Source organism: Oncorhynchus mykiss, chromosome 30, assembly GCF_057628025.1.
Source record: "Oncorhynchus mykiss isolate SJ-2025 chromosome 30, ASM5762802v1, whole genome shotgun sequence".
Lineage (NCBI taxonomy): Eukaryota > Metazoa > Chordata > Actinopteri > Salmoniformes > Salmonidae > Oncorhynchus > Oncorhynchus mykiss.
In genome coordinates, this window is record NC_143051.1 from 1544822 (window position 1) to 1569811 (window position 24990).

The window sequence follows — 24990 nt, forward strand, 5'->3', positions numbered from 1 at the left end:
TCTGATGAAACCAAGATTGAACTCTTTAGCCTCAATGCCAAGCGTCACGTCAGGAGAACCCTGGCACCATCCTTATGGGGAAGCATGGTGGTGGCAACATCATTATGAGGGTATGCTTTCATCCGCAGGTACTGGGAGACAAGCCAGGATCGAGGGAAAGATGAACGGAGCAAAATACAGAGAGATCGTTGATGAAAACCTACTCCAGAGTACTCAGGACCTCAGACTGGGCGAAGGTTCACCTTCCAACAGGAGAAGAAGCCTAAGCACACAGCCAAGACAACGTAAGAGTGGCTTTAGGACAAGCCTCTGAATGTCCTCTGACCAGGGTACCTCTAACCAGAGTCCTAACTCACTACTTCTGACCAGGGTCCTAACTGACTACTTCTGACCAGGGTCCTAACTCACTACTTCTGACCAGGGTCCTAACTCACTACTTCTGACCAGGGTCCTAACTCACTACTTCTGACCAGGGTCCTAACTCACTACTTCTGACCAGGGTCCTAACTCACTACTTCTGACCAGGGTCCTAACTCACTACTTCTGACCAGGGTCCTAACTCACTACTTCTGACCAGGGTCCTAACTCACTACTTCTGACCAGGGTCCTAACTCACTACTTCTGACCAGGGTCCTAACTCACTACTTCTGACCAGGGTCCTAAGGCTCTGGTCAGACATCTGACCAGTTTCCTCTTAGTGTTCCATTGGCTCAACAGAGCAGTCATAAAAAACATTCCCATAATTAAACCAACAACCACCACAACTGTCCATGTTGCTGCTGACTCCCAGCTAGGACACACACTGAGTCCCAGGCTGAGGCCTTGAAGGCAGGCAGCTTTCTCCATGTTGCTGCTGACTCCCTGCTAGGACACACACTGAGTCCCAGGCTGAGGCCTTGAAGGCAGGCAGCTTTCTCTATGTTGCTGCTGACTCCCTGCTAGGACACACACTGAGTCCCAGGCTGAGGCCTTGAAGGCAGGCAGCTTTCTCCATGTTGCTGCTGACTCCCTACCAGGACACACACTGAGTCCCGGGCTGAGGCCTTGAAGGCAGGCAGCTTTCTCCATGTTGCTGCTGACTCCCTGCTAGGACACACACTGAGTCCCAGGCTGAGGCCTTGAAGGCAGGCAGCTTTCTCCATGTTGCTGCTGACTCCCTGCTAGGACACACACTGAGTCCCAGGCTGAGGCCTTGAAGGCAGGCAGCTTTCTCTATGTTGCTGCTGACTCCCTGCTAGGACACACACTGAGTCCCAGGCTGAGGCCTTGAAGGCAGGCAGCTTTCTCCATGTTGCTGCTGACTCCCTACCAGGACACACACTGAGTCCCGGGCTGAGGCCTTGAAGGCAGGCAGCTTTCTCCATGTTGCTGCTGACTCCCTGCTAGGACACACACTGAGTCCCAGGCTGAGGCCTTGAAGGCAGGCAGCTTTCTCCATGTTGCTGCTGACTCCCTGCTAGGACACACACTGAGTCCCAGGCTGAGGCCTTGAAGGCAGGCAGCTTTCTCCATGTTGCTGCTGACTCCCTACCAGGACACACACTGAGTCCCGGGCTGAGGCCTTGAAGGCAGGCAGCTTTCTCCATGTTGCTGCTGACTCCCTGCTAGGACACACACTGAGTCCCAGGCTGAGGCCTTGAAGGCAGGCAGCTTTCTCCATGTTGCTGCTGACTCCCTGCTAGGACACACACTGAGTCCCAGGCTGAGGCCTTGAAGGCAGGCAGCTTTCTCTATGTTGCTGCTGACTCCCTGCTAGGACACACACTGAGTCCCAGGCTGAGGCCTTGAAGGCAGGCAGCTTTCTCCATGTTGCTGCTGACTCCCTGCTAGGACACACACTGAGTCCCAGGCTGAGGCCTTGAAGGCAGGCAGCTTTCTCCATGTTGCTGCTGACTCCCTGCTAGGACACACACTGAGTCCCAGGCTGAGGCCTTGAAGGCAGGCAGCTTTCTCTATGTTGCTGCTGACTCCCTGCTAGGACACACACTGAGTCCCAGGCTGAGGCCTTGAAGGCAGGCAGCTTTCTCCATGTTTCTGCTGACTCCCTGCTAGGACACACACTGAGTCCCAGGCTGAGGCCTTGAAGGCAGGCAGCTTTCTCCATGTTGCTGCTGACTCCCTGCTAGGACACACACTGAGTCCCAGGCTGAGGCCTTGAAGGCAGGCAGCTTTCTCTATGTTGCTGCTGACTCCCTGCTAGGACACACACTGAGTCCCAGGCTGAGGCCTTGAAGGCAGGCAGCTTTCTCCATGTTGCTGCTGACTCCCTGCTAGGACACACACTGAGTCCCAGGCTGAGGCCTTGAAGGCAGGCAGCTTTCTCCATGTTGCTGCTGACTCCCTGCTAGGACACACACTGAGTCCCAGGCTGAGGCCGGGAAGGCAGGCAGCTTTCTCCATGTTGCTGCTGACTCCCTGCTAGGACACACACTGAGTCCCAGGCTGAGGCCTTGAAGGCAGGCAGCTTTCTCCATGTTGCTGCTGACTCCCTGCTAGGACACACACTGAGTCCCAGGCTGAGGCCTTGAAGGCAGGCAGCTTTCTCCATGTTGCTGCTGACTCCCTGCTAGGACACACACTGAGTCCCAGGCTGAGGCCTTGAAGGCAAGCAGCTTTCTCCATGTTGCTGCTGACTCCCTGCTAGGACACACACTGAGTCCCAGGCTGAGGCCTTGAAGGCAGGCAGCTTTCTCTATGTTGCTGCTGACTCCCTGCTAGGACACACACTGAGTCCCGGGCTGAGGCCGGGAAGGCAGGCAGCTTTCTATTTCCATTCTGCCTCCTAAATCATCCAAATGGATCCCATGTAGCAATTGGCCACATCTCCACGTCACTGGCTAACTTCATCAGAGCTGTTACATGAACCAGTTGTTTTTCTCTCTCCCCCACCCGTCCCCTCAACCCTCTCCCTCTCTCCCTCACCCCTCTCTCTCTAACTCCCCCACCCCTCACCCTCTCTCCCCCACCCCATCTCTCTCTCCCCCACCCCTCTCTCTCTAACTCCCCCACCCGCTCTCTCTAACTCCCCCACCCCCTCTCTCCTCCACCCCCTCTCTCCCTCTCCCCACCCCTCTCTCCCTCTCCCCCACCCCTCTCTCTCTCTCCCTCACCCTGCTCTCTCTAACTCCCCCACCCCTCTCTCTCTAACTCCCCCACCCCTCTCTCTCTAACTCCCCCACCCCTCTCTCTCTAACTCCCCCACCCCGCTCTCTCTAACTCCCCCACCCCGCTCTCTCTAACTCCCCCACCCCGCTCTCTCTCTAACTCCCCCACCCCTCACTCTCTCTCCCCCATCCCTCTCTCTCTAACTCCCCCACCCCTCTCTCTCTAACTCCCCCACCCCGCTCTCTCTCTAACTCCCCCACCCCTCTCTCCCTCAACCCGCTCTCTCTCTCTCTCCCCCACCCCGCTCCCTCTCTAACTCCCCCACCCCGTTCTCTCTCTAACTCCCCCACCCCGCTCTCTCTAACTCCCCCACCCGTTCTCTCTCTAACTCCCCCACCCCGCTCTCTCTCTAACTCCCCCACCCCTCTCTCTCTAACTCCCCCACCCCTCTCTCCCCCACCCCGCTCTCTCTCTAACTCCCCCACCCCGTTCTCTCTCTAACTCCCCCACCCCGTTCTCTCTCTAACTCCCCCACCCCGCTCTCTCTCTAACTCCCCCACCCCTGTCTCCCCCACCCCGAATTCTCTCTCTAACTCCCCCACCCCGCTCTCTCTCTAACATCCCCACCCCTCTCTCTCTCTCCCCCACCCCGCTCTCTCTAACTCCCCCACCCCGTTCTCTCTCTAACTCCCCCACCCCGTTCTCTCTCTAACTCCCCCACCCCGTTCTCTCTCTCTCTCCCCCCACCCCTGTCTCCCCCACCCCGCTCTCTCTCTAACATCCCCACCCCTCTCTCTCTCTCCCCCACCCCCTCTCTCTTTCCCCCACCCCCTCTCTCTTTCCCCCACCCCTCTTTCTTTCCCCCACCCCTCTCTCTCTCCCCCACCCCCTCTCTCTCTCCCCCACCCCTCTCTCTCTCCCCCACCCCTCTCTCTCTCTCCCCCACTCCTCTCTCTCGCTTACTCCCCACTCTTCTCTCTCTCTCTCTCTCTCCCCCCACCTCTCTCTCTCTCTCCCCCACCCCTCTCTCTCTCTCTCCCCACCTCTCTCTCTCTCTCTCCCCCACCTCTCTCTCTCTCTCCCCCACCCCCTCTCTCTCTCTCCCCCACCTCTCTCTCTCTCCCCCCCCACCTCTCTCTCTCTCTCCCCACCCCCTCTCTCTCTCCCCCACCCCTCTCTCTCTCTCCCCCACTCCTCTCTCTCTCTCCCCACTCCTCTCTCTCGCTTACTCCCCACTCTTCTCTCTCTCTCTCTCTCTCCCCCACCTCTCTCTCTCTCTCTCCCCCACCCATCTCTCTCTCTCCCCCACCTCTCTCTCTCTCTCTCTCTCCCCCACCTCTCTCTCTCTCTCTCTCCCCCACCTCTCTCTCTCTCTCCCCCACCTCTCTCTCTCTCTCCCCCACCCCCTCTCTCTCTTTCCCCCACCTCTCTCTCTCTCTCTCCCCCACCTCTCTCTCTCTCTCCCCACCCCCTCTCTCTCTTTCCCCCACCTCTCTCTCTCTCTCTCCCCCACCTCTCTCTCTCTCTCCCCCACCTCTCTCTCTCTCTCTCCCCCACCTCTCTCTCTCTCTCCCCCACCTCTCTCTCTCTCTCCCCCACCCCCTCTCTCTCTTTCCCCCACCTCTCTCTCTCTCTCTCCCCCACCTCTCTCTCTCTCTCCCCCCCCCTCTCTCTCTTTCCCCCACCTCTCTCTCTCTCTCTCCCCCACCTCTCTCTCTCTCTCTCTCCCCCACCTCTCTCTCCCCACCTCTCTCTCTCTCTCTCCCCCACCCCCCTCTCTCTCTCTCTCTCCCCCACCTCTCTCTCTCTCTCCCCCACCCCTCTCTCTCCCTCTCTGTGTCCCCCACTACCTCCCTCAGGGGTTTGCCCTTGACGATCGTCTAGCTGTGGTGTGTAGACGAGAGCATTTCCTAGAGCTAGTGTCAGAACTAAGTCAGCTAATCACCAGAGACAGCTATTCATGTGATTTAGTCAGGGATCACTGGGCCACCCTGTCTGGTATATTTGGAAACTTTAATCATTATTATGTATTATTAAATAGCTGCCATGGCTCACGAGGAGTGACGTCTGTCACAACACGGTATTCCCCAGACTTTGTGAAGCCTAAATTGGATTGTAACATAAACACCTCTTTATGGATCGCTCACAAATGTTAATATTGGAAGTTGAGTGGGTTGTCCTGTAGCTACGTAAATAGTATTTACTATGGAAAGTTGGATGCCATAGTTGTGTTTTTTATTTATCCCAATGAACGGCAGGTACTGGGCGTTAGTAAAGGATATGTGAAATCAACAGAAATACCCTATAGATCTATAGATGAACGATAGGAGAATCAACAGAAATACCCTATAGATCTATAGATGAACGATAGGAGAATCAACAGAAATACCCTATAGATCTATAGATGAACGATAAGAGAATCAACAGAAATACCCTATAGATCTATAGATGAACGATAGGAGAATCAACAGAAATACCCTATAGATCTATAGATGAACGATAGGAGAATCAACAGAAATACCCTATAGATCTATAGATGAACGATAGGAGAATCAACAGAAATACCCTATAGATCTATAGATGAACGATAGGAGAATCAACAGAAATACCCTATAGATCTATAGATGAACGATAGGAGAATCAACAGAAATACCCTATAGATCTATAGATGAACGATAGGAGAATCAACAGAAATACCCTATAGATCTATAGATGAACGATAAGAGAATCAACAGAAATACCCTATAGATGAACGATAGGAGAATCAACAGAAATACCCTATAGATCTATAGATGAACGATAGGAGAATCAACAGAAATACCCTATAGATCTATAGATGAACGATAGGAGAATCAACAGAAATACCCTATAGATCTATAGATGAACGATAGGAGAATCAACAGAAATACCCTATAGAGCTATAGATGAACGATAGGAGAATCAACAGAAATACCCTATAGATCTATAGATGAACGATAGGAGAAACAACAGAAATACCCTATAGATCTAAATTAGACACAGGGTTGACCCTGAACCCCAATACCTTAGACACAGGGTTGACCCTGACCCCCAATACCTTAGACACAGGGTTGACCCTGACCCCCAATACCTTAGACACAGGGTTGACCCTGACCAACCAATACCTTAGACACAGGGATGACCCTGACCCCCAATACCTTAGACACAGGGTTCCCATGATGCACGGCACGACCAGGCTATATTTCTCCCAACAAATCTGTTAAATTAGCCTCATCAAATGTCCCGACACAAACAGACTTATAACTACAGCCAGCTGTATATACTACTGTTCAAACGCTTGTGGTCACTTAGAAATGTCCTTGTTTTTGAAAATAGTACCCCGCAAAACACCCGTCTCAACGTCAACAGTGAAGAGGCGACACCGGGATTGTCACACCCTGACCATAGAGAGACACTGTTTCTCTATGGTATAGTAGATCAGGGCATGAATAGGGGGTGATCTAGTATTTCTATGTCTATGTTGTGTTCTAGTTTCTTTTACTATGTTGGTGTTTTGTATGATTCCCAATTAGAGGCAGCTGGTAATCGTCGTCTCTAACTGGGGATCATATTTAAGTCGTTATTTTCACACCTGTGTCTGTGGGATCTTGTTTATATTTAGTTGCTTGTAAGCACTTCATTGACTTCACGTTTCGTTCGTTCTTTATTGTTTTTGTGCGTTTCACTAAATAAATATGTGGAAACCATATCACGCTGCACCTTGGTCCAATGATTCTTACAACGAACGTGACAGGGATGCTGGCTTTCTAGGCAGAGTTCCTCTGTCCAGTCTCAGCGTTAACAGTAAAGAGGTGACTCCAGGATGCTGGTCTTCTAGGCAGAGCTCCTCTGTCCAGTCTCAGCGTTAACAGTAAAGAGGTGACTCCAGGATGCTGGTCTTCTAGGCAGAGTTCCTCTGTCCAGTCTCAGCGTTAACAGTAAAGAGGTGACTCCAGGATGCTGGTCTTCTAGGCAGAGTTCCTCTGTCCAGTCTCAGCGTTAACAGTAAAGAGGTGACTCCAGGATGCTGGTCTTCTAGGCAGAGTTCGTCTGTCCAGTCTCAGCGTTGACAGTAAAGAGGTGACTCCAGGATGCTGGTCTTCTAGGCAGAGTTCCTCTGTCCAGTCTCAGCGTTAACAGTAAAGAGGTGACTCCAGGATGCTGGTCTTCTAGGCAGAGTTCCTCTGTACAGTGTCTGTGTTCTTTTGCCCATCTTAATCTTTTATTTTTATTGGCCAGTCTGAGATATGGCTTTTTCAAAGAGTCACCTCTTTATTGTTGACATTGAGGCTGGTGTTTTGTGGGTACTATTTAATGAAGCTGCCAGTTGACGACTTGTGTCTGTTTCTCAAACTAGACACTCTAATGTACTTGTCCTCTTGCTCAGTTGTGCACCGGGGCCTCCCACTCCTCTTTCTATTCTGGTTAGAGCCTGTTTCGCGCTGTTCTGTGAAGGGAGTAGTACACAGCATTGTACGAGATCTTCAGTTTCTTGGCAATTTCTCGCATGGAATAGCTTTCCTTTCTCAGAAAAAGAATAGACGAGTTTCAGAAGAAAGTTCTTTGTTTGTGGCCATTTTGAGCCTGTAATCGAACCCACAAATGCTGATGCTCCAGATACTCAACTAGTCTAAAGAAGGACAATTGTATTGCTTCTTTAATCAGAACAACAGTTTTCAGCTGTGCTAACATAATTGCAAAAGGGCTTTATAATGTCTACACTGTGTTTCTGATAAATTGTATATTTCATTGGTCATTTCAATGGACAATAAATGTGCTTTTCTTTCAACAACAAGGACATTTCTAATTGACCCCAAACTTTGAACGGTACTGTAACTATAGTCAGATCAGATCTATAACTATAGTCAGATCTATAACTATAGTCAGATCTATAACTACAGTCAGACATATAACTATAGTCAGATATATAACTATAGTCAGATGTATAACTATAGTCAGATATATAACTATAGTCAGATCAGATCTATAACTATAGTCAGATGTATAACTATAGTCAGATGTATAACTATAGTCAGATCTATAACTATAGTCAGATCAGATCTATAACTATAGTCAGATCTATAACTATAGTCAGATCTATAACTACAGTCAGACATATAACTATAGTCAGATATATAACTATAGTCAGATGTATAACTATAGTCAGATGTATAACTATAGTCAGATATATAACTACAGTCAGATCAGATCTATAACTATAGTCAGATCTATAACTATAGTCAGATCTATAACTATAGTCAGATCAGATCTATAACTATAGTCAGATCAGATCTATAGTCAGATCAGATCTATAACTATAATCAGATCAGATCTATAGTCAGATCAGATCTATAGTCAGATCAGATCTATAGTCACATCAGATCTATAACTACAGTCAGATCTATAACTATAGTCAGATCAGATCTATAGTCACATCAGATCTATAGTCAGATCAGATCTATAGTCAGATCAGATCTATAACTATAGTCAGATCAGATCTATAACTATAATCAGATCAGATCTATAACTATAGTCAGATCAGATCTATAGTCAGATCAGATCTATAACTATAATCAGATGTATAACTATAGTCAGATCAGATCTATAACTATAGTCAGATCTATAACTATAGTCAGATCAGATCTATAACTATAGTCAGATCAGATCTATAACTATAGTCAGATCTATAACTACAGTCAGATCAGATCTATAACTATAGTCAGATCAGATCTATAACTATAGTCAGATCTATAACTATAGTCAGATCTATAACTATAATCAGATCAGATCTATAACTATAGTCAGATCTATAACTACAGTCAGATCAGATCTATAACTATAGTCAGATCAGATCTATAACTATAGTCAGATCTATAACTATAATCAGATCTATAACTATAATCAGATCAGATCTATAACTATAGTCAGATCAGATCTATAGTCAGATCAGATCTATAGTCAGATCAGATCTATAGTCAGATCAGATCTATAACTACAGTCAGATCAGATCTATAACTATAATCAGATGTATAACTATAGTCAGATCAGATCTATAACTATAGTCAGATCAGATCTATAACTATAGTCAGATCTATAACTATAGTCAGATCAGATCTATAACTATAATCAGATGTATAACTATAGTCAGATCAGATCTATAACTATAATCAGATCAGATCTATAACTATAGTCAGATCAGATCTATAACTATAGTCAAATCAGATCTATAACTATAGTCAGATCAGATCTATAACTATAGTCAGATCAGATCTATAACTATAATCAGATCTATAACTATAGTCAGATCAGATCTATAACTATAGTCAGATCAGATCTATAACTACAGTCAGATCAGATCTATAACTATAGTCAGATCAGATCTATAACTATAGTCAGATCTATAACTATAGTCAGATCAGATCTATAACTATAGTCAGATCAGATCTATAACTATAGTCAGATCAGATCTATAACTATAGTCAGATCAGATCTATAACTATAGTCAAATCAGATCTATAGTCAGATCAGATCTATAACTATAGTCAAATCAGATCTATAGTCAGATCAGATCTATAACTATAGTCAAATCAGATCTATAGTCAGATCAGATGTATAACTATAGTCAGATCAGATCTATAACTATAGTCAGATCAGATCTATAGTCAGATCAGATCTATAGTCAGATCAGATCAGATTTATAACTATAGTCAGATCAGATCTATAACTACAGTCAGATCGATAACCAGACATCAATAACTTTTGCCACATTATGAGTTCCTTGAAGATGATGTATCTATAGTAATCTCACTAGCCTCATGGTGGAGGGGGGACTCCATCTTACCTCTCCTCAGTCTGGATCTTCGATCCACAGCCTCCAGGCAGAGAGTCTGTATCTTGGGGAATCAGAAAAAGCTCAGTCACAAAAAAGCTTAAACAATATCCTCCTCACAGTCACAAATGTAACTTCAGCAAACGCGTTAAAGTTTCAGAGTGCGCATGGAGAAGAGGTTCTGTGAGGTTTCGGATCTGTGCCTGCCTATGTTAGTTGGCTTGCCATGAGGCCACTGTGTACATTCCTGCTGCTAATAATATCTCAGCGGGCCGCGGTCCTCCCCGTCCTCTCATGTGACAGACAGTACGCCGTGCGTCCTAGCGGTGTGTTTACTATGGCAGCAAAATGGCTCCTCTCTCAGCCCAGAGACTAGAGACCTGGGGGGTTGGTGGGGGGTTGGTGGTGGGTGGGGAGGCTCCTCTCCCAGCCCAGAGACTAGAGACCTGGGGGGTTGGTGGGGGGTTGGTGGTGGGTGGGGAGGCTCCTCTCCCAGCCCAGAGACTAGAGACCTGGGGGTTGGTGGAGGGTCGCTCTCTCAGCCCAGAGACTACTAGAGACCTGGGGGGTTTGGTGGTGGGGGGTTGGTGATGGGGCTCCTCTCTCAGCCCAGAGACCAGAGACCTGGGGGGTTTGGTGGATGGGCTCCTCTCTCAGCCCAGAGACTAGAGACCTGGGGGGTTGGTGGGGGGTTGGTGGTGGGTGGGGAGGCTCCTCTCCCAGCCCAGAGACTAGAGACCTGGGGGGATTGATGGTGGGGCTGCTCTCTCAGCCCAGAGACTAGAGACCTGGGGGGTTTGGTGGTGGGGGGGTTGGTGGTGGGGCTCCTCTCTCAGCCCAGAGACGAGAGACTTGGGGGGTTTGGTGGTGGGGGGTTGGTGGTGGGGCTCCTCTCTCAGCCCAGAGACGAGAGACTTGGGGGGTTTGGTGGTGGGGGGTTGACCTGGGTGGATTGATGGTGGGGCTGCTCTCTCAGCCCAGAGACTAGTGACCTGGGGGGTTTGGTGGTGGGGGGTTGGTGGTGGGGCTCCTCTCTCAGCCCATAGACTAGAGACCTGGGGGGTTTGGTGGTGGGGGGTTGCTGGTGGGGCTCCTCTCTCAGCCCAGAAACTAGAGACCTGGGGTGTTGATGGTGGGGCTGCTCTCTCAGCCCAGAGACTAGAGACCTTGGGGGTTTGGTAGTGGGGGGTTGGTGATGGGGCTCCTCTCTCAGCCCAGAGACTAGAGACCTTGGGGGTTTGGTAGTGGGGGGTTGGTGATGGGGCTCCTCTCTCAGCCCAGAGACTAGAGACCTGGGGGGGTTGGTGGTGGGGCTCCTCTCTCAGCCCAGAGACTAGAGAGCTGGAGGGGGGGGGGGGGGGGTTGATGGTGGGGCTCCTCTCTCAGCCCAGAGACTAGAGACCTGGGGGGGTTGCTGGTGGGGCTCCTCTCTCAGCCCAGAGACTAGAGAGCTGGGGGGGTTGGTGGTGGGGGGTTGCTGGTGGGGCTCCTCTCTCAGCCCAGAGACTAGAGACCTGGGGGGGTTGATGGTGGGGTTGCTCTCAGCCCAGAGCCTAGAGACCTGGGGGGGTTGGTGACGGGTGTGGGGGCTCTTCTCTCAGTCCAGAGAATAATGACACGGGGGTTGGTGGTGGGGCTCCTCTCTCAGCCCAGAGAATAACGACACGGGGGGTTGGTGGTGGGGCTCCTCTCTCATCCCAGAGACCTGTTTTTTTTATGGTGGGTGGGGGGGCTCCTCTCTCAGCCCAGATACTAGAGACCTGGGGGGTTGGTGGGGGGGGCTCCTCTCTCAGCCCAGAGACCTGGGGGGGGGCTCCTCTCTCAGCCCAGAGACTAGAGACCTGGGGGGGTTTGGTGGGGGGGCTCTTCTCTCAACCCAGAGAATACAGACCTGGGGGGGTTGGTGGTTAGATAACAGGGCAGGCAGGGCGCTGCGGTGGGCTGGCTGACTGGTGTAACCCAGGAAGCTGGTAAATATAGTCCAGCGCTGATGGCTGGGGACCTAAGGCTGAGCAGGGCAAACAGCTGAAACTCCAAGGCCTGGTTACCTTGCAGTGTTCATTTTGGTCAGAATTTTCAGTCAGAATGATCATATGCGTTTTGGTTGTGTTGGGGGTGGAACTTGAATCTAGGCCTTAGTTTAGTCTTAGTCATGTCAACTAACATTTCACGTTTTTGTCACATTTTAGTCATTTGAATGATGATTTGGTCTAATTATTGTAATAATGACAGAAACAATGGGACACATTAGTCAACTAAATGCCCTTTGAAATGAGTCACAACACATTTCTATTGCCTCCTATAGTAAATCACTGACATCCATGTGCACAACATACATACAGTTAAGGTCGGAGGTTTACATTCACCTCAGCCAAATACATTTAAACTCCATTTTTCACAATTCCTGACATTTTATCCTAGTAGAAATTCCCTGTTTTAGGTCAGTTAGGATCACCACTTTATTTTAAGAATGTGAAATGTCAGAATAATAGTAGAGAGAATGATTTATTTCAGATTTGATTCCCAGTGGCTCAGAAGTTTACATACACTCGATGAGTATTTTGTAGCATTGCCTTTAAATGGTTGAACTTGGGACAAACGTTTCGGGAAGCCTTACACAAGCTTCTTCCTTGCTGAGCGGCCTTTCAGGTTATGTCGATAGAGGACTCGTTTTACTGTGGATATAGATACTTTTGTACCTGTTTCCTCCAGCATCTTCACAAGGTTCTTTGCTGATGTTCTAGGATTGATTTGCGCTTTTCTCACCAAAGTACGTTCATCTCTAAGAGACAGAACGAGTCTCCTTCCTGAGCGGTATGACGGCTGCGTGGTCCCATGGTGTTTATACTAGCCTACTATTGTTTGTACAGATGAACGTGGTACCTTCAGGTGTTTGGATTGCTCCCAAGGATGAACCAGACTTGTGGAGGTCTACAATTTTTTTTCTGAGGTCTTGGCTGATTTCTTTTGATTTTCCCATGATGTAACGCAAAGAGGCACTGAGTTTGAAGGTAGGCCTTGAAATACATCCACAGGTACACCTCCAATTGACTCAAATTATGTCAATTAGCCTATCAGAAGCTCCTAAAGCCATGACATCATTTTCTGGAATTTTCCAAGCTGTTTAAAGGCACAGTCAACTTAATGTATGTAAACTTCTGACCCACAAGAATTGTGATACAGTGAATTATAAGTGAAATAATCTGTCTGTAAACAATTGTTGGAAAAATGACTTGTGTCATGCACCAAGTAGATCTCCTAACCGACTTGCCAAAACTATAGTTTGTTAACAAGAAATGTGTGGAGTGGTTGAAAAAAAAGTTTTAATGACTCCAACCTAAGTGTATGTAAACTTTGGACTTCAACTGTACTCTGTGTTGTTGTTGGTGTCGCACTGCTTTGCTTTATCTTGGCCAGGTTGCAATTGTAAATGAGAACTTTTTCTCAGCTGGCCTACCTGGTTAAATAAAGGTGTTCTCAGCTGGCCTCCCTGGTTAAATAAAGGTTAAATAAATCATATTTAAAAAAGAGCTGATGTTTTTCCTTTTTCAGCAGGTCATACCAGCAGAGGCTGCTGGAGGCAATATAACTGTATCAAACAGGTGGTTCCCATGTTGTTTTCCATGCTGTTTTCCATGTTGTTTTCCATGTGGTTTTCCATGTTGTTTTCCATGTTGGTTTCCATGTTGTTTCCATGTTGTTTCCATGTTGTTTTCCATGTGGTTTTCCATGTTGTTTTCCATGTTGTTTTCCATCCTGTTTTCCATGTTGTTTTCCATGTGGTTTTCCATGTTGTTTCCATGTTGTTTCCATGTTGTTTTCCATGTTGTTTCCATGTTGTTTTCCATGTTGTTTCCATGTTGTTTTCCATGTTGTTTCCCATGTGGTTTCCATGTGGTTTCCATGTTGTTTTCCATGTTGTTTTCCATGTTGTTTCCATGTTGTTTTCCATGTTGTTTTCCATGTGGTTTCCATGTTGTTTTCCATGTGGTTTCCATGTTGTTTTCCATGTTGTTTCCATGTTGTTTCCATGTTGTTTCCATGTGGTTTCCATGTTGTTTCCATGTTGTTTTCCATGTTGTTTTCCATGTTGTTTCCATGTTGTTTTCCATGTGGTTTCCATGTGGTTTCCATGTTGTTTCCATGTTGTTTTCCATGTTGTTTCCATGTTGTTTCCATGTTGTTTTCCATGTTGTTTCCAGGTGGTTTCCATGTGGTTTCCAGGTGGTTTACATGTGGTTTCCAGGTGGTTTCCATGTGGTTTCCATGTTGGTTTCCATCAAATCAAATCAAATTAATTTATATAGCCCTTCGTACATCAGCTGATATCTCAAAGTGCTGTACAGAAACCCAGCCTAAAACCCCAAACAGCAAGCAATGCAGGTGTAGAAGCACGGTGGCTAGGAAAAACTCCCTAGAAAGGCCAAAACCTAGGAAGAAACCTAGAGAGGAACCAGGCTATGTGGGGTGGCCAGTCCTCTTCTGGCTGTGCCGGGTGGAGATTATAACAGAACATGGCCAAGATGTTCAAATGTTCATAAATGACCAGCATGGTCCAATAATAATAAGGCAGAACAGTTGAAACTGGAGCAGCAGCACGGCCAGCAGCACGGAAGTACTCCAGATATAACAAACTGACCCTAGCCCCCCGACACAAACTACTGCAGCATAAATACTGGAGGCTGAGACAGGAGGGGTCAGGAGACACTGTGGCCCCATCCGAGGACACCCCCGGACAGGGCCAAACAGGAAGGATATAACCCCACCCACTTTGCCAAAGCACAGCCCCCACACCACTAGAGGGATATCTTCAACCACCAATTTACCATCCTGAGACAAGGCTGAGTATAGCCCACAAAGATCTCCGCCACGGCACAACCCAAGGGGTTACAAAATTACAATTTCAACAGAAGATTACTGTTGGTCTAACCAGCAAAGGAGAACATAGATTTGGGGAGTTATTTACGGAGAATAAATGAAGGGGAAACCTAAATACTTCAGCACCTGTTCCTCAGCACCTGTTTCTCAGCACCTGTTCCTCAGCACCTGTTCCTCAGCACCTGTTTCCATGTGGTTGATACCATTCCTTTGACTCCATTTCAGCCATTGCTATGAGCCGTCCTCCCCTCAGCACATTCTGCTGTGTTCTACACGCTGAAGCATATTTAAACGTTGCATACTGCTGAACGCACCCCAGGTTGTTAGATACAGCCAGCTGATGAGGTAACATGACTGTAGGCTAAACAAGTCCGGTCTGCAAGTAGCCTAGCTTAGAACTGCCGAGATGCTTTATGAACATAAAGTGCGACCTGCCAGTGCACGATAGAGAGAACAAAAGGTAGCAGCGGTGTTATGGGTCATGTCTTTTGAAGGGTGACTAGAATGAAGCTGTTTTCTCTGAGGAAGAGAGGGAGACTTAGCTAAGTTAGGCTACAGAACCTGTATTTGAAATTCTAAATGTGGGAGAGTTGAGCGAGACTACAAATACAAACACAGCCTACTTTTCTATAGCCTCCTCAAGGGAGAGAAAAACATAGCATGACTGTTGTTTAACTATTAAACTCAACGCTGCGATTGCTTTTAATTTTGTAAAGCAGCTTGTATTTCTTAAAACCTCTTAAGGATCCGCCCCTTTTTTAAAAATTTGGCTAAAATAACATACCCAAATCTAACTGCCTGTAGCTCAGGACCTAAGATAACATACCCAAATCTAACTGCCTGTAGCTCAGGACCTAAAATAACATACCCAAATCTAACTGCCTGTAGCTCAGGACCTAAAATAACATACCCAAATCTAACTGCCTGTAGTTCAGGACCTGAAGCAAGGATATGCTTATTCTTAGAACCATTTGAAAGGAAACACTTTGAAGTTTGTGGTAATGTGAAAGGAATGTAGGAGAATATGACACAATGGATCTGGTAAAAGATAATACAAAGAAAAAACAACCGTTCTTTTGTATTTCCTTTGTACCATCAGCTTTGAAATGCAAGAGAAAGGCCATAATGTATTATTCCAGCCCAGGTGCAATTTAGATTTTGACCACTAGATGGCAGCAGTGTGTGTGTGTGAAGTTTTCGATTGATCCAATGAACCATTGTATTTCTGTCAAAAATGTTGTATCAAGACTTCCCAAATGTGCCTAATTGGTTTATTAATAACTTTTCTTGTTCAAAACGATGCGCTCTCTTCACACAATAGCATGGTATTATTTCACTGTAATAGCTACTGTAAATTAGACCGTGCAGTTAGATTAACAAGAATTTAAGCTTTCTGCCAATATCAGACATGTCTATGTCCTGGGAAATGTCCTTTCCGTTACTTACAACCTCATGCTAATCGCATTAGCCTACGTTAGCTCAACCGTCCCAGACACCGATCCCAAAGAAGTTGTAAAGGGGATCTAACTAGAAGGCTGGTGAGGACTGGTTAGCTACGGTGAAGCAAGTCGCCTGTACAATGTGAGGCGGAGCCGGAGCGCTGGCTGTCTGCTAACACTCACCGCTTGCTCACCTGCATCTCAACAGCTGGTTGGTGTAGGCTAGGCTGTAGGTGCCGGGCGTGGTGTGTCCTTCCCACCACTGAAAAGCGCCTCTCTGCTGCTTATATTAATTGTCACTGAAAAGGTCACAATCTCTCCAAAAACTCTTGTCCAGTCCACTTAGTTGTCAGATTTTAGTCACCAAGATAATTTTGTCTTGTTTTAGTTAACTGAATTGAAAAATAATTTTTGTTTCGTTATAGATCTGACTATAGGATCTATTTAGTCATAGTCTCGCCACTGAAAAATAAGTGTTTGATTAATATTTTTGTCACTATTTTTGGTTACGAAATGAATACTGTTTCCTTGGGTTGCCTTGGGGTGAAGGAGAGGAGGTGGGGGAGTAGCTGCTGCCTTGACAGGAACTAATGGGGATCCATAATAAATACAAATATGTGACCAACAGGATTTAAAACCTTGGCCATCCAGTTTCCTGCACACCATCAGACTGCTTTAGCCTACCGAGCCAAAGGCATTAGCTCTAGGAGCCAACCGTAGTCATCTGGTGTCAGTGACTTTTATAATAATAGCATTTTCATAATATCATTGTTCACTGATTCATCCTCAGATAGCACTCGAGTGAAAATGTTCTCCTGCAAAAAAAAGCTGCTCGAGCATGAAAAGACAGCGTAAAGGAGGTTGACATCCTGACAAGAATACGTTGGTGAATAAATAATCCGCCTCTACCATCCGTTCTATTGGCGAACGTACAATCACTGTAGAAGAAACTGGCCAAGCTCAGTTTGAGACTATCCTATCAACGGGACCTGAAGAACTGAAGAACTGCACTCCACACTGCCCTCTCCCAGCTATGTGAGAATGTTGTTCATTGACTACAGCTCAGCGTTCAACACCATAGTGCCCTCCAAGCTCATCACTAAGCTAAGGACTCTGGGACTGAACACCTCCCTCTGCAACTGGATCTTCCTGACGAACTGCTCCCAGGTGGTAAGGGTAGGTAACAACACATCCGCCATGCTGACCCTCAACACGGGGGCCCCTCAGAGGTGTGTTCTTAGTCCCCTCCTGTACTTCCTGTTCATCCACGACTGTGTGGATGGGCACGACTCCAACATCAGCATTAAGTTTGCTGACGACACGACGGGGGTAGGCCTGATCACCGACAACGACGAGACAGCCTATAGGGAGGAGGTCAGAGACCTGGCAGTGTGGTGCCAGGACAACAACCAGGTCAGCAAGACAAAGGAGCTGATCGTGATGACAGGAAACAGAGGGCCGAGCCACGCCCCCATTCACATCTACGGGGCTGTAGTGGAGCGGGTCGAGAGCTTCAAGTTCCTCGGTGCCCACATCACTAAGGATCTATCATGGTCTACACACACCAACACAGTCGTGAAGAGGGCACGACAACACTTCTTCCCCCTCAGGAGGCTTAAAAGAATTTGGCATGGGTCCTCAGATCCTGAACAAGTTCTACACCTGCACCATTGGGAGGACTGACGCTTCTCTTTGCTATTTTGAGCTGTTCTTGCCATAATATGGACTTGGTATTTTACCAAATAGGGCGGTCTTCTGTATATCATCCCTACCTTGTCATAACACAACTGATTGGCCCAAACGTATTAAGAAGGAAAGAAATTCCACAAAATAACTTTTAACAAGGCACACCTGTTATTTGAAATGCATTCCAGGTGACTACCTCATGAAGCTAGTTGAGAGAATGCCAAGAGTGTACAAAGCTGTCATCAAGGCAAAGGGGGGTTACGTTGAAGAATCTCAAATATAAAATATATATAGATTTGTTTAACACTTTTTTGGTTACGCATTACATCGTACCCCTGCACATGGACTCAGTACCCGTTACATCTTACCCCTGCACATGGACTCAGTACCCGTTACATCGTACTCCTGCACATGGACTCAGTACCCGTTACATCGTACCCCTGCACATGGACTCAGTACCCGTTACATCGTACCCCTGCATATGGACTCAGTACCCGTTACATCTTACCCCTGCACATGGACTCAGTACCCGTTACATCTTACCCCTGCACATGGACTCAGTACCCGTTACATCGTACTCCTGCACATGGACTCAGTACCCGTTACATCTTACCCCTGCACATGGACTCAGTACCCGTTACATCGTACCCCTGCACATGGACTCAGTACCCGTTACATCGTACCCCTGCATATGGACTCAGTACCTGTTACATCTTACCCCTGCACATGGACTCAGTACCCGTTACATCGTACCCCTGCATATGGACTCAGTCAGTACATGTTACATCGTACCCCTGCATATGGACTCAGTATCCGTTACATCTTACCCCTGCACATGGACTCAGTACCCGTTACATCTTACCCCTGCACATGGACTCAGTACCCGTTACATTTTACCCCTGCACATGGACTCAGTACCCGTTACATCTTACCCCTGCACATGGACTCAGTACCCGTTACATCTTACCCCTGCACATGGACTCAGTACCCGTTACTTCATACCCCTGCACATGGACTCAGTACCCGTTACATCTTACCCCTGCACATGGACTCAGTACCCGTTACTTCATACCCCTGCACATGGACTCAGTACCCGTTACATCGTACCCCTGCACATGGACTCAGTACCTGTTACTTCATACCCCTGCACATGGACTCAGTACCCGTTACATCTTACTCCTGCACATGGACTCAGTACCCGTTACATCATACCCCTGCACATGGACTCAGTACCCGTTACATCGTACTCCTGCACATGGACTCAGTACCCGTTACATCTTACCCCTGCACATGGACTCAGTACCCGTTACATCGTACCCCTGCACATGGACTCAGTACCCGTTACATCGTACCCCTGCATATGGACTCAGTACCCGTTACTTCATACCCCTGCACATGGACTCAGTACCTGTTACATCGTACCCCTGCATATGGACTCAGTCAGTACCTGTTACATCGTACCCCTGCATATGGACTCAGTACCCGTTACATCGTACCCCTGCACATGGACTCAGTCAGTACCCGTTACATCGTACCCCTGCATATGGACTCAGTACCCGTTACATCGTACCCCTGCACATGGACTCAGTACCCGTTACATCGTACCCCTGCACATGGACTCAGGACCCGTTACATCTTACCCCTGCACATGGACTCAGTACCCGTTACTTCATACCCCTGCATATGGACTCAGTCAGTACCCGTTACTTCATACCCCTGCACATGGACTCAGTCAGTACCCGTTACATCTTACCCCTGCACATGGACTCAGTACCCATTACTTCATACCCCTGTACATGGACTCAGTCAGTACCTGTTACATCTTACCCCTGCACATGGACTCAGTACCCGTTACATCGTACCCCTGTATATGGACTCAGTACCCGTTACATCGTACCCCTGTATATGGACTCAGTACCCGTTACATCGTACCCCTGTATATGGACTCAGTACCCGTTACATCATACCCCTGCACATGGACTCAGGACTCATTTAGTATTTTTGTATTTGATTTTTTTCTGTCTCTCTGCATTGTTAAGAATGGCCCTTATGCTTTTCACTATTAGTCTACACCTGTTGTTTATGAAACACATGAAAAATTAAATAGGAATAACATTTGATTTGATGACACTTATTAAAAGCAGGATGCACAGTGGCAGACCAGATGTTGGTTTTGTTATTGTTATTATTATTATAATAATAATTATTATTATCTCCTCCTTACATCATCTATCTCCATCTCGACTCATCTATATAATCAGATTGCTGTCCTTTTCCCATAGCTGGATATATCCCTATGGGTCCTGGTCAAGTTGTGCACTATGTAGGGAATAGGGTTCCATTTGGATCATACCTTTCTCTCTAGGACAGCAGGGTACAACTTGTTAGACCCATTCCCCTTCCCCCACCTCCCATAAAACTCCTGAGGCATTGAGATGAGTTACTGTCATGTTTGCTTTACAGCATATGGGGAGGAAAACAGAGAGATTGAATAACAAGATTGAGATGCCAGCCACTAGGCAGCTAGTTGTCGTCAGAGCGAGGAGCCGAGCACACAGCGCTATTTGACTCTGAGCTGTACCCAAACACTGTTTATACTGGTTGGTTACCAAGTGACTTGAGGTCTGCGTCACAAATGGCCAATAGGGTTCTGATCTAAAGTAGTGCACTAATGGTCCATGTAAGGAATAGGGTGCCATTTGGGACGTAATCAAAGTGAGTTGAGGTGCAGATATTGATCTTTGAGCTCTCCAAGAACAGTGTCTAATCACACTGAAAGCCCGTGGCAAGGTTGACTCACAGTCCAGGCATTTCAGACAGTTGATTTATCTCATTCATTTTTACAGTATGAAAACTGGGATATATGTTGTGAAATGCAAATAGCATTGTCATGTCATATTTGACCAACTTTGCTTTTGGAAAGTATTCAGACCCCTTGACTTTTTCAACATTTTGTTATGTTACAGCCTTATTCTAAAATTAATTAAATAAAAATCCTTATCAATCTACACACAATACCCCATAATGACAAAGAAAAAACGTTTTTTTTAAACATTTTGGCAAGTGAATAAAAACACAAAAACAGAAAAATACCTCATTTACATAAATATTCAGACCCTTTGCCATGACACTTGGAATTGATCTCAGGTGCATCCTGTTTCCATTGATCATCCTTGAGATGTTTCTACAACTTGATTGGAGTCCACCTGTGGTAAAACCAAAAAATGTCTGCAGCATTGGAGGTCCCCAAGAACACAGTGGCCTCCATCATTCTTAGATGGAATAAGTTAGTGTTGTTTTGTAGTGGCTTTGCTGGCATGCATCTAAAACGTTTTTTTTTAGTTCGCCCCACCAAGATGTAAATGTAGATGTAAATGGAAAATCGACACTGGTTATTATTTATATCTAATACGTTTTTTTATATATATATTTAAAAAAAATCTCAATTAGACCTTGTCAGACCAGTTTCATGTGGACAGGTGTGATAGTTTGACAGTTGTAGCCACTAGCAAGACAGTTTATATGACCACTATGCTAGACCAGGTCTCTCTTGGGAAATAGATATTATCTCAATGAGAAAAAACCTGTATAAATAAAGGTAAAATAAAAAATAAAATAAATGCTCTATGTAAGAAATAATACAGGACATGTATTTTACAAGGTCAGTACACATTGCTGGAATGGAGCCAACCATTTGAGTTGCTTCCATACTTCCGTAACAAGAAAATGTAGTGAGTTTGACTGGATAATCATTCTGTCATGTGATCACATCAACCGCCATGTTTCCGTTGGTTACGCCTCGAACGGAAGTGACGAACGATCGTTCCAAAATACAACAAGGAAGTGGACATTTATTAAAAAGGGGGAAAAAATTGCTATTTTCAGATCTGAAACATTCGGATTATTAAGTTACTGTATACATTTATTTTTTTTAAAATATTTTTTATGTTTCGGTATTTTCTATAAGTCATCTTGGACTTGGCAAAAACCCGCTGCTGTTCGTTTCGTGGATCGCGATTCAAACTAGTTAGCGATGAACACGGACGTCGAATTTCACATTAGGCAGAATTATCCGTGGAACAAGCTACCAGCAAATGTCAAACAGGTATTTGATCTAGCTCAGAGTTTCCCATGCGTTTCCCCCCTAACACTATGCAGTTGATTCAAATAACCAACTCATCATTCAAGCTTTGGTTAATTGTATCAGCTGTGTAGTGTTAGGGCAAAAAAAAACTAAACGTTTGGGAACCCCTGATCTAGCTAGCTAAAAAGCTATTCACAGCCAGCTAGTTAAGTTAACTGACAAGATGTAAACTTTCTCCCGTGGGTTCATTAGTAACTGATTTTGTCGTTCACCTGAAAGCATCATCAGAGCACCGCTCCGTTACCTAACTAGCTGGCTGCCTAACTTGGTATAGCAGCTAATTCTTAATCACATGATTTTGACAGCTGGTGTAATGTCATGATGATAGCTGAACAGCTATCATCTAGCGGCATTGTGTTATCTATTATCAACCATGTCAAGCAACTAGGGTTACTCGAAATGTGTTTGATCAGCAAAGAAATGTAGTTATAATACCGCAATTATCTATTCATAACTACTACATACCGTTAATAAATGCCACCTCATCATAAGTGTTGAGCTACTATGCCAAGATGTCAGAGACATCTTTTTTTTTAGAGCAGCGGTATGAATGAGATTGAATGCGTTGTGTTTATCATGCAAGCTCTATAATGCAATATTCAATCACCTCTACATGACCTTTCTGTAGGCTTTAATACATACTGTGTATGTTACTGTACAGAGGGTAGTGCTTACAGACTGCCATCCAGGACCTCTATACCAGGCAGTGTCAGAGAAAGGTCCTAAAAACGATCAGGCTCCAGCCAACCAAGTCAGGCTGTTCTCTCTGCTACCGCTCGGCAAGCAGTACCGGAGCGATCCAAGTCTGGGACCAAAAGGCTCCTGAACAGCTTCTACCCCAAAGCCATAAGACTGATGAACAGTTAATTAAACGGCTACCTGGACGTTCTGCTTCCCCCCCCCCCCCCCCCACCTACATGTACATAGTATTTCAGTCAATCACCTAACTAAACCTACATATGCAAATGACCTCAATCAATCACCCCAACGACCTCGTCCCCTAGTACACTGACTCGGTACCGGTACTCCTTGTATATAGCCTGTATTTAGCCTCGTTATTATTATTTTGTGTTACTATTATCTTTTAATCTATTTGTTAATTGTCTTTTCAACTGAATTGTTGTGAATGGGCTCCTAAGTAAGCATTTCACGGTATGGTCTACACTTGTTGTATTCGGGGCATGTGACAAATAAAATTTGATTTAATTTGTATATTAATGCATTTAAATGTCCTGTTTTCATTTACAGAGTGTTGGGAACTCGCAGCGTGAATATGAGAAACATGTGCAGTTGTACAGTATCCGCAACCAGCTAAGGTTCCGCAATAACCTAGGTGAGTCAGCATGGGAGGAGTCAGCATGGGAGGAGTCAGCATGGGAGGAGTCAGCATGGGAGGAGTCAGCATGGGAGGAGTCAGCATGGGAGGAGTCAGCAATGGAGGAGTCAGCATGGGAGGAGTGGAATGCATGGAAGTCTCAAGCTAGTCAGAATAACTATGTTGTAGACTACAATATCCACCCCTCATTTCAGGGCAAGCACAGAAAGGGTTCACACCCCTTGACTTTTTCCAGATTTTGTTGTGTTACAAAGTGGGATTAAAATAGATTTAATTAAAAAAAATTGTAAATCTACACTGTCAAGCTGTACAAAAAAGTCTGCCACGACCGATGTTTACAATACCGCGTTGGTAATAAAGCATAATTTGTTTGACTGCAACTTCTGGGGTAGCTAGCTAGCTTTAGCTTGGTACCTAGCTAACTCCAATACAACCAGCCTAAAAACAATGACCAGTAGAGACTGCAGTCATTTTCATTATTCTTAGCAATGATTTAGGAATCCTTGTAAGAATTGTTGTTCGCCTATTGAAATTGAACTTCAGTTCATGAAAATAAATTGCTAGTCAGCTACTTAGCCCTGTTGCCCAAAGCTAACATTATAAGCAGCCAGCTAGCTTCATCTGGCTTGTGAGGCTGAGTTATATGTTGTGAAGCTTGCCACAATAAGATTTAGGCACAATAGTGGAATTTGCGTTTTGCCTTCAAAATAAAAGTATGTCATTGACAGTGATGCTAATGAATACACATGTATTTTGAAGGTGAACCACAAAGTCCACTATTGTGGCTAATCAATCAATCAAATGTATTTATAATGCCCTTCTTACATCAGCTGATGTCACAAAGTGCTGTACAGAAACCCAGCCTAAAACCCCAAACAGCAAGCAATGCAGGTGTAGAAGCACGGTGGCTAGGAAAAACTCAGCCTGATTCCTCTCCAGGTTTCTTCCTATGAGGGGTGGTCAGTCATCTTCTGGCTGTGCCGGGTGGAGATTACAACAGAACATGGCCAAAATGTTCAAATGTTCTTAAATGACCAGCAGGGTCAAATAATAATAATCACAGCTGTTGTAGAGGGTGCAACAGGTCAGCACCTCAGGAGTAAATGTCAGTTGGCTTTTCATAGCTTTTCATTGAGAGTATCTCTATCGCTCCTGCTGTCTCTAGAGAGTTGAAAACAGCAGGTCTGGGACAGGTAGCATGTCCGGTGAACAGGTCAGGGTGAACAGGTCAGGGTTCCATAGCCGCAGGCAGAACAGTTGAAACTGGAGCAGCAGCACGGCCAGGTGGACTGGGGGCAGCAAGGAGTCATCATGCCAGGTAGTCCTGAGGCATGGTCCTAGGGCTCAGGTCCTCCGAGAGGGAGAAAAAAAGAAAGAGAGAATTAGAGAGAGCGTACTTAAATTCCATTCCATAAAAATTGAGCTCTATAGGAGAAAGCCCTGCCTCCAGCTGTTTGCTTAGAAATTCTAGGGACATTTAGGAGGCCTGCGTCTTGTGACCGTAGCGTACGTGTAGATATGTACGGCAGGACCAAATCAGAAAAAGATAAGTAGG

General features: G+C 46.1%; 2 protein-coding genes across 3 annotated transcripts in view; one reads left to right on the forward strand and one right to left on the reverse strand.

The window, feature by feature from the left end:
- klhl38a (kelch-like family member 38a) overlaps window positions 1-10297 on the reverse strand; it is a 33580-nt gene extending 23283 nt beyond the window's left edge. Inside the window, exon 1 of the mRNA XM_036971407.2 lies at window positions 9965-10297. The gene's annotated coding sequence lies outside the window, so the exon portion shown is untranslated. The remainder of the gene's footprint in view (window positions 1-9964) is intronic.
- Window positions 10298-21734: 11437 nt separating this feature from the next.
- The window catches only part of fam91a1 (family with sequence similarity 91 member A1), a 137424-nt gene continuing 134168 nt past the window's right edge, over window positions 21735-24990 (forward strand). For both annotated transcript variants that reach the window (XM_090228520.1, XM_090228522.1), the window contains exons 1-2: window positions 21735-22060; window positions 23348-23432. In XM_090228520.1, coding sequence (XP_090084646.1) covers window positions 21989-22060; window positions 23348-23432 — 157 coding nt within the window. In that variant the 5' untranslated portion in view covers window positions 21735-21988. The remainder of the gene's footprint in view (window positions 22061-23347; window positions 23433-24990) is intronic.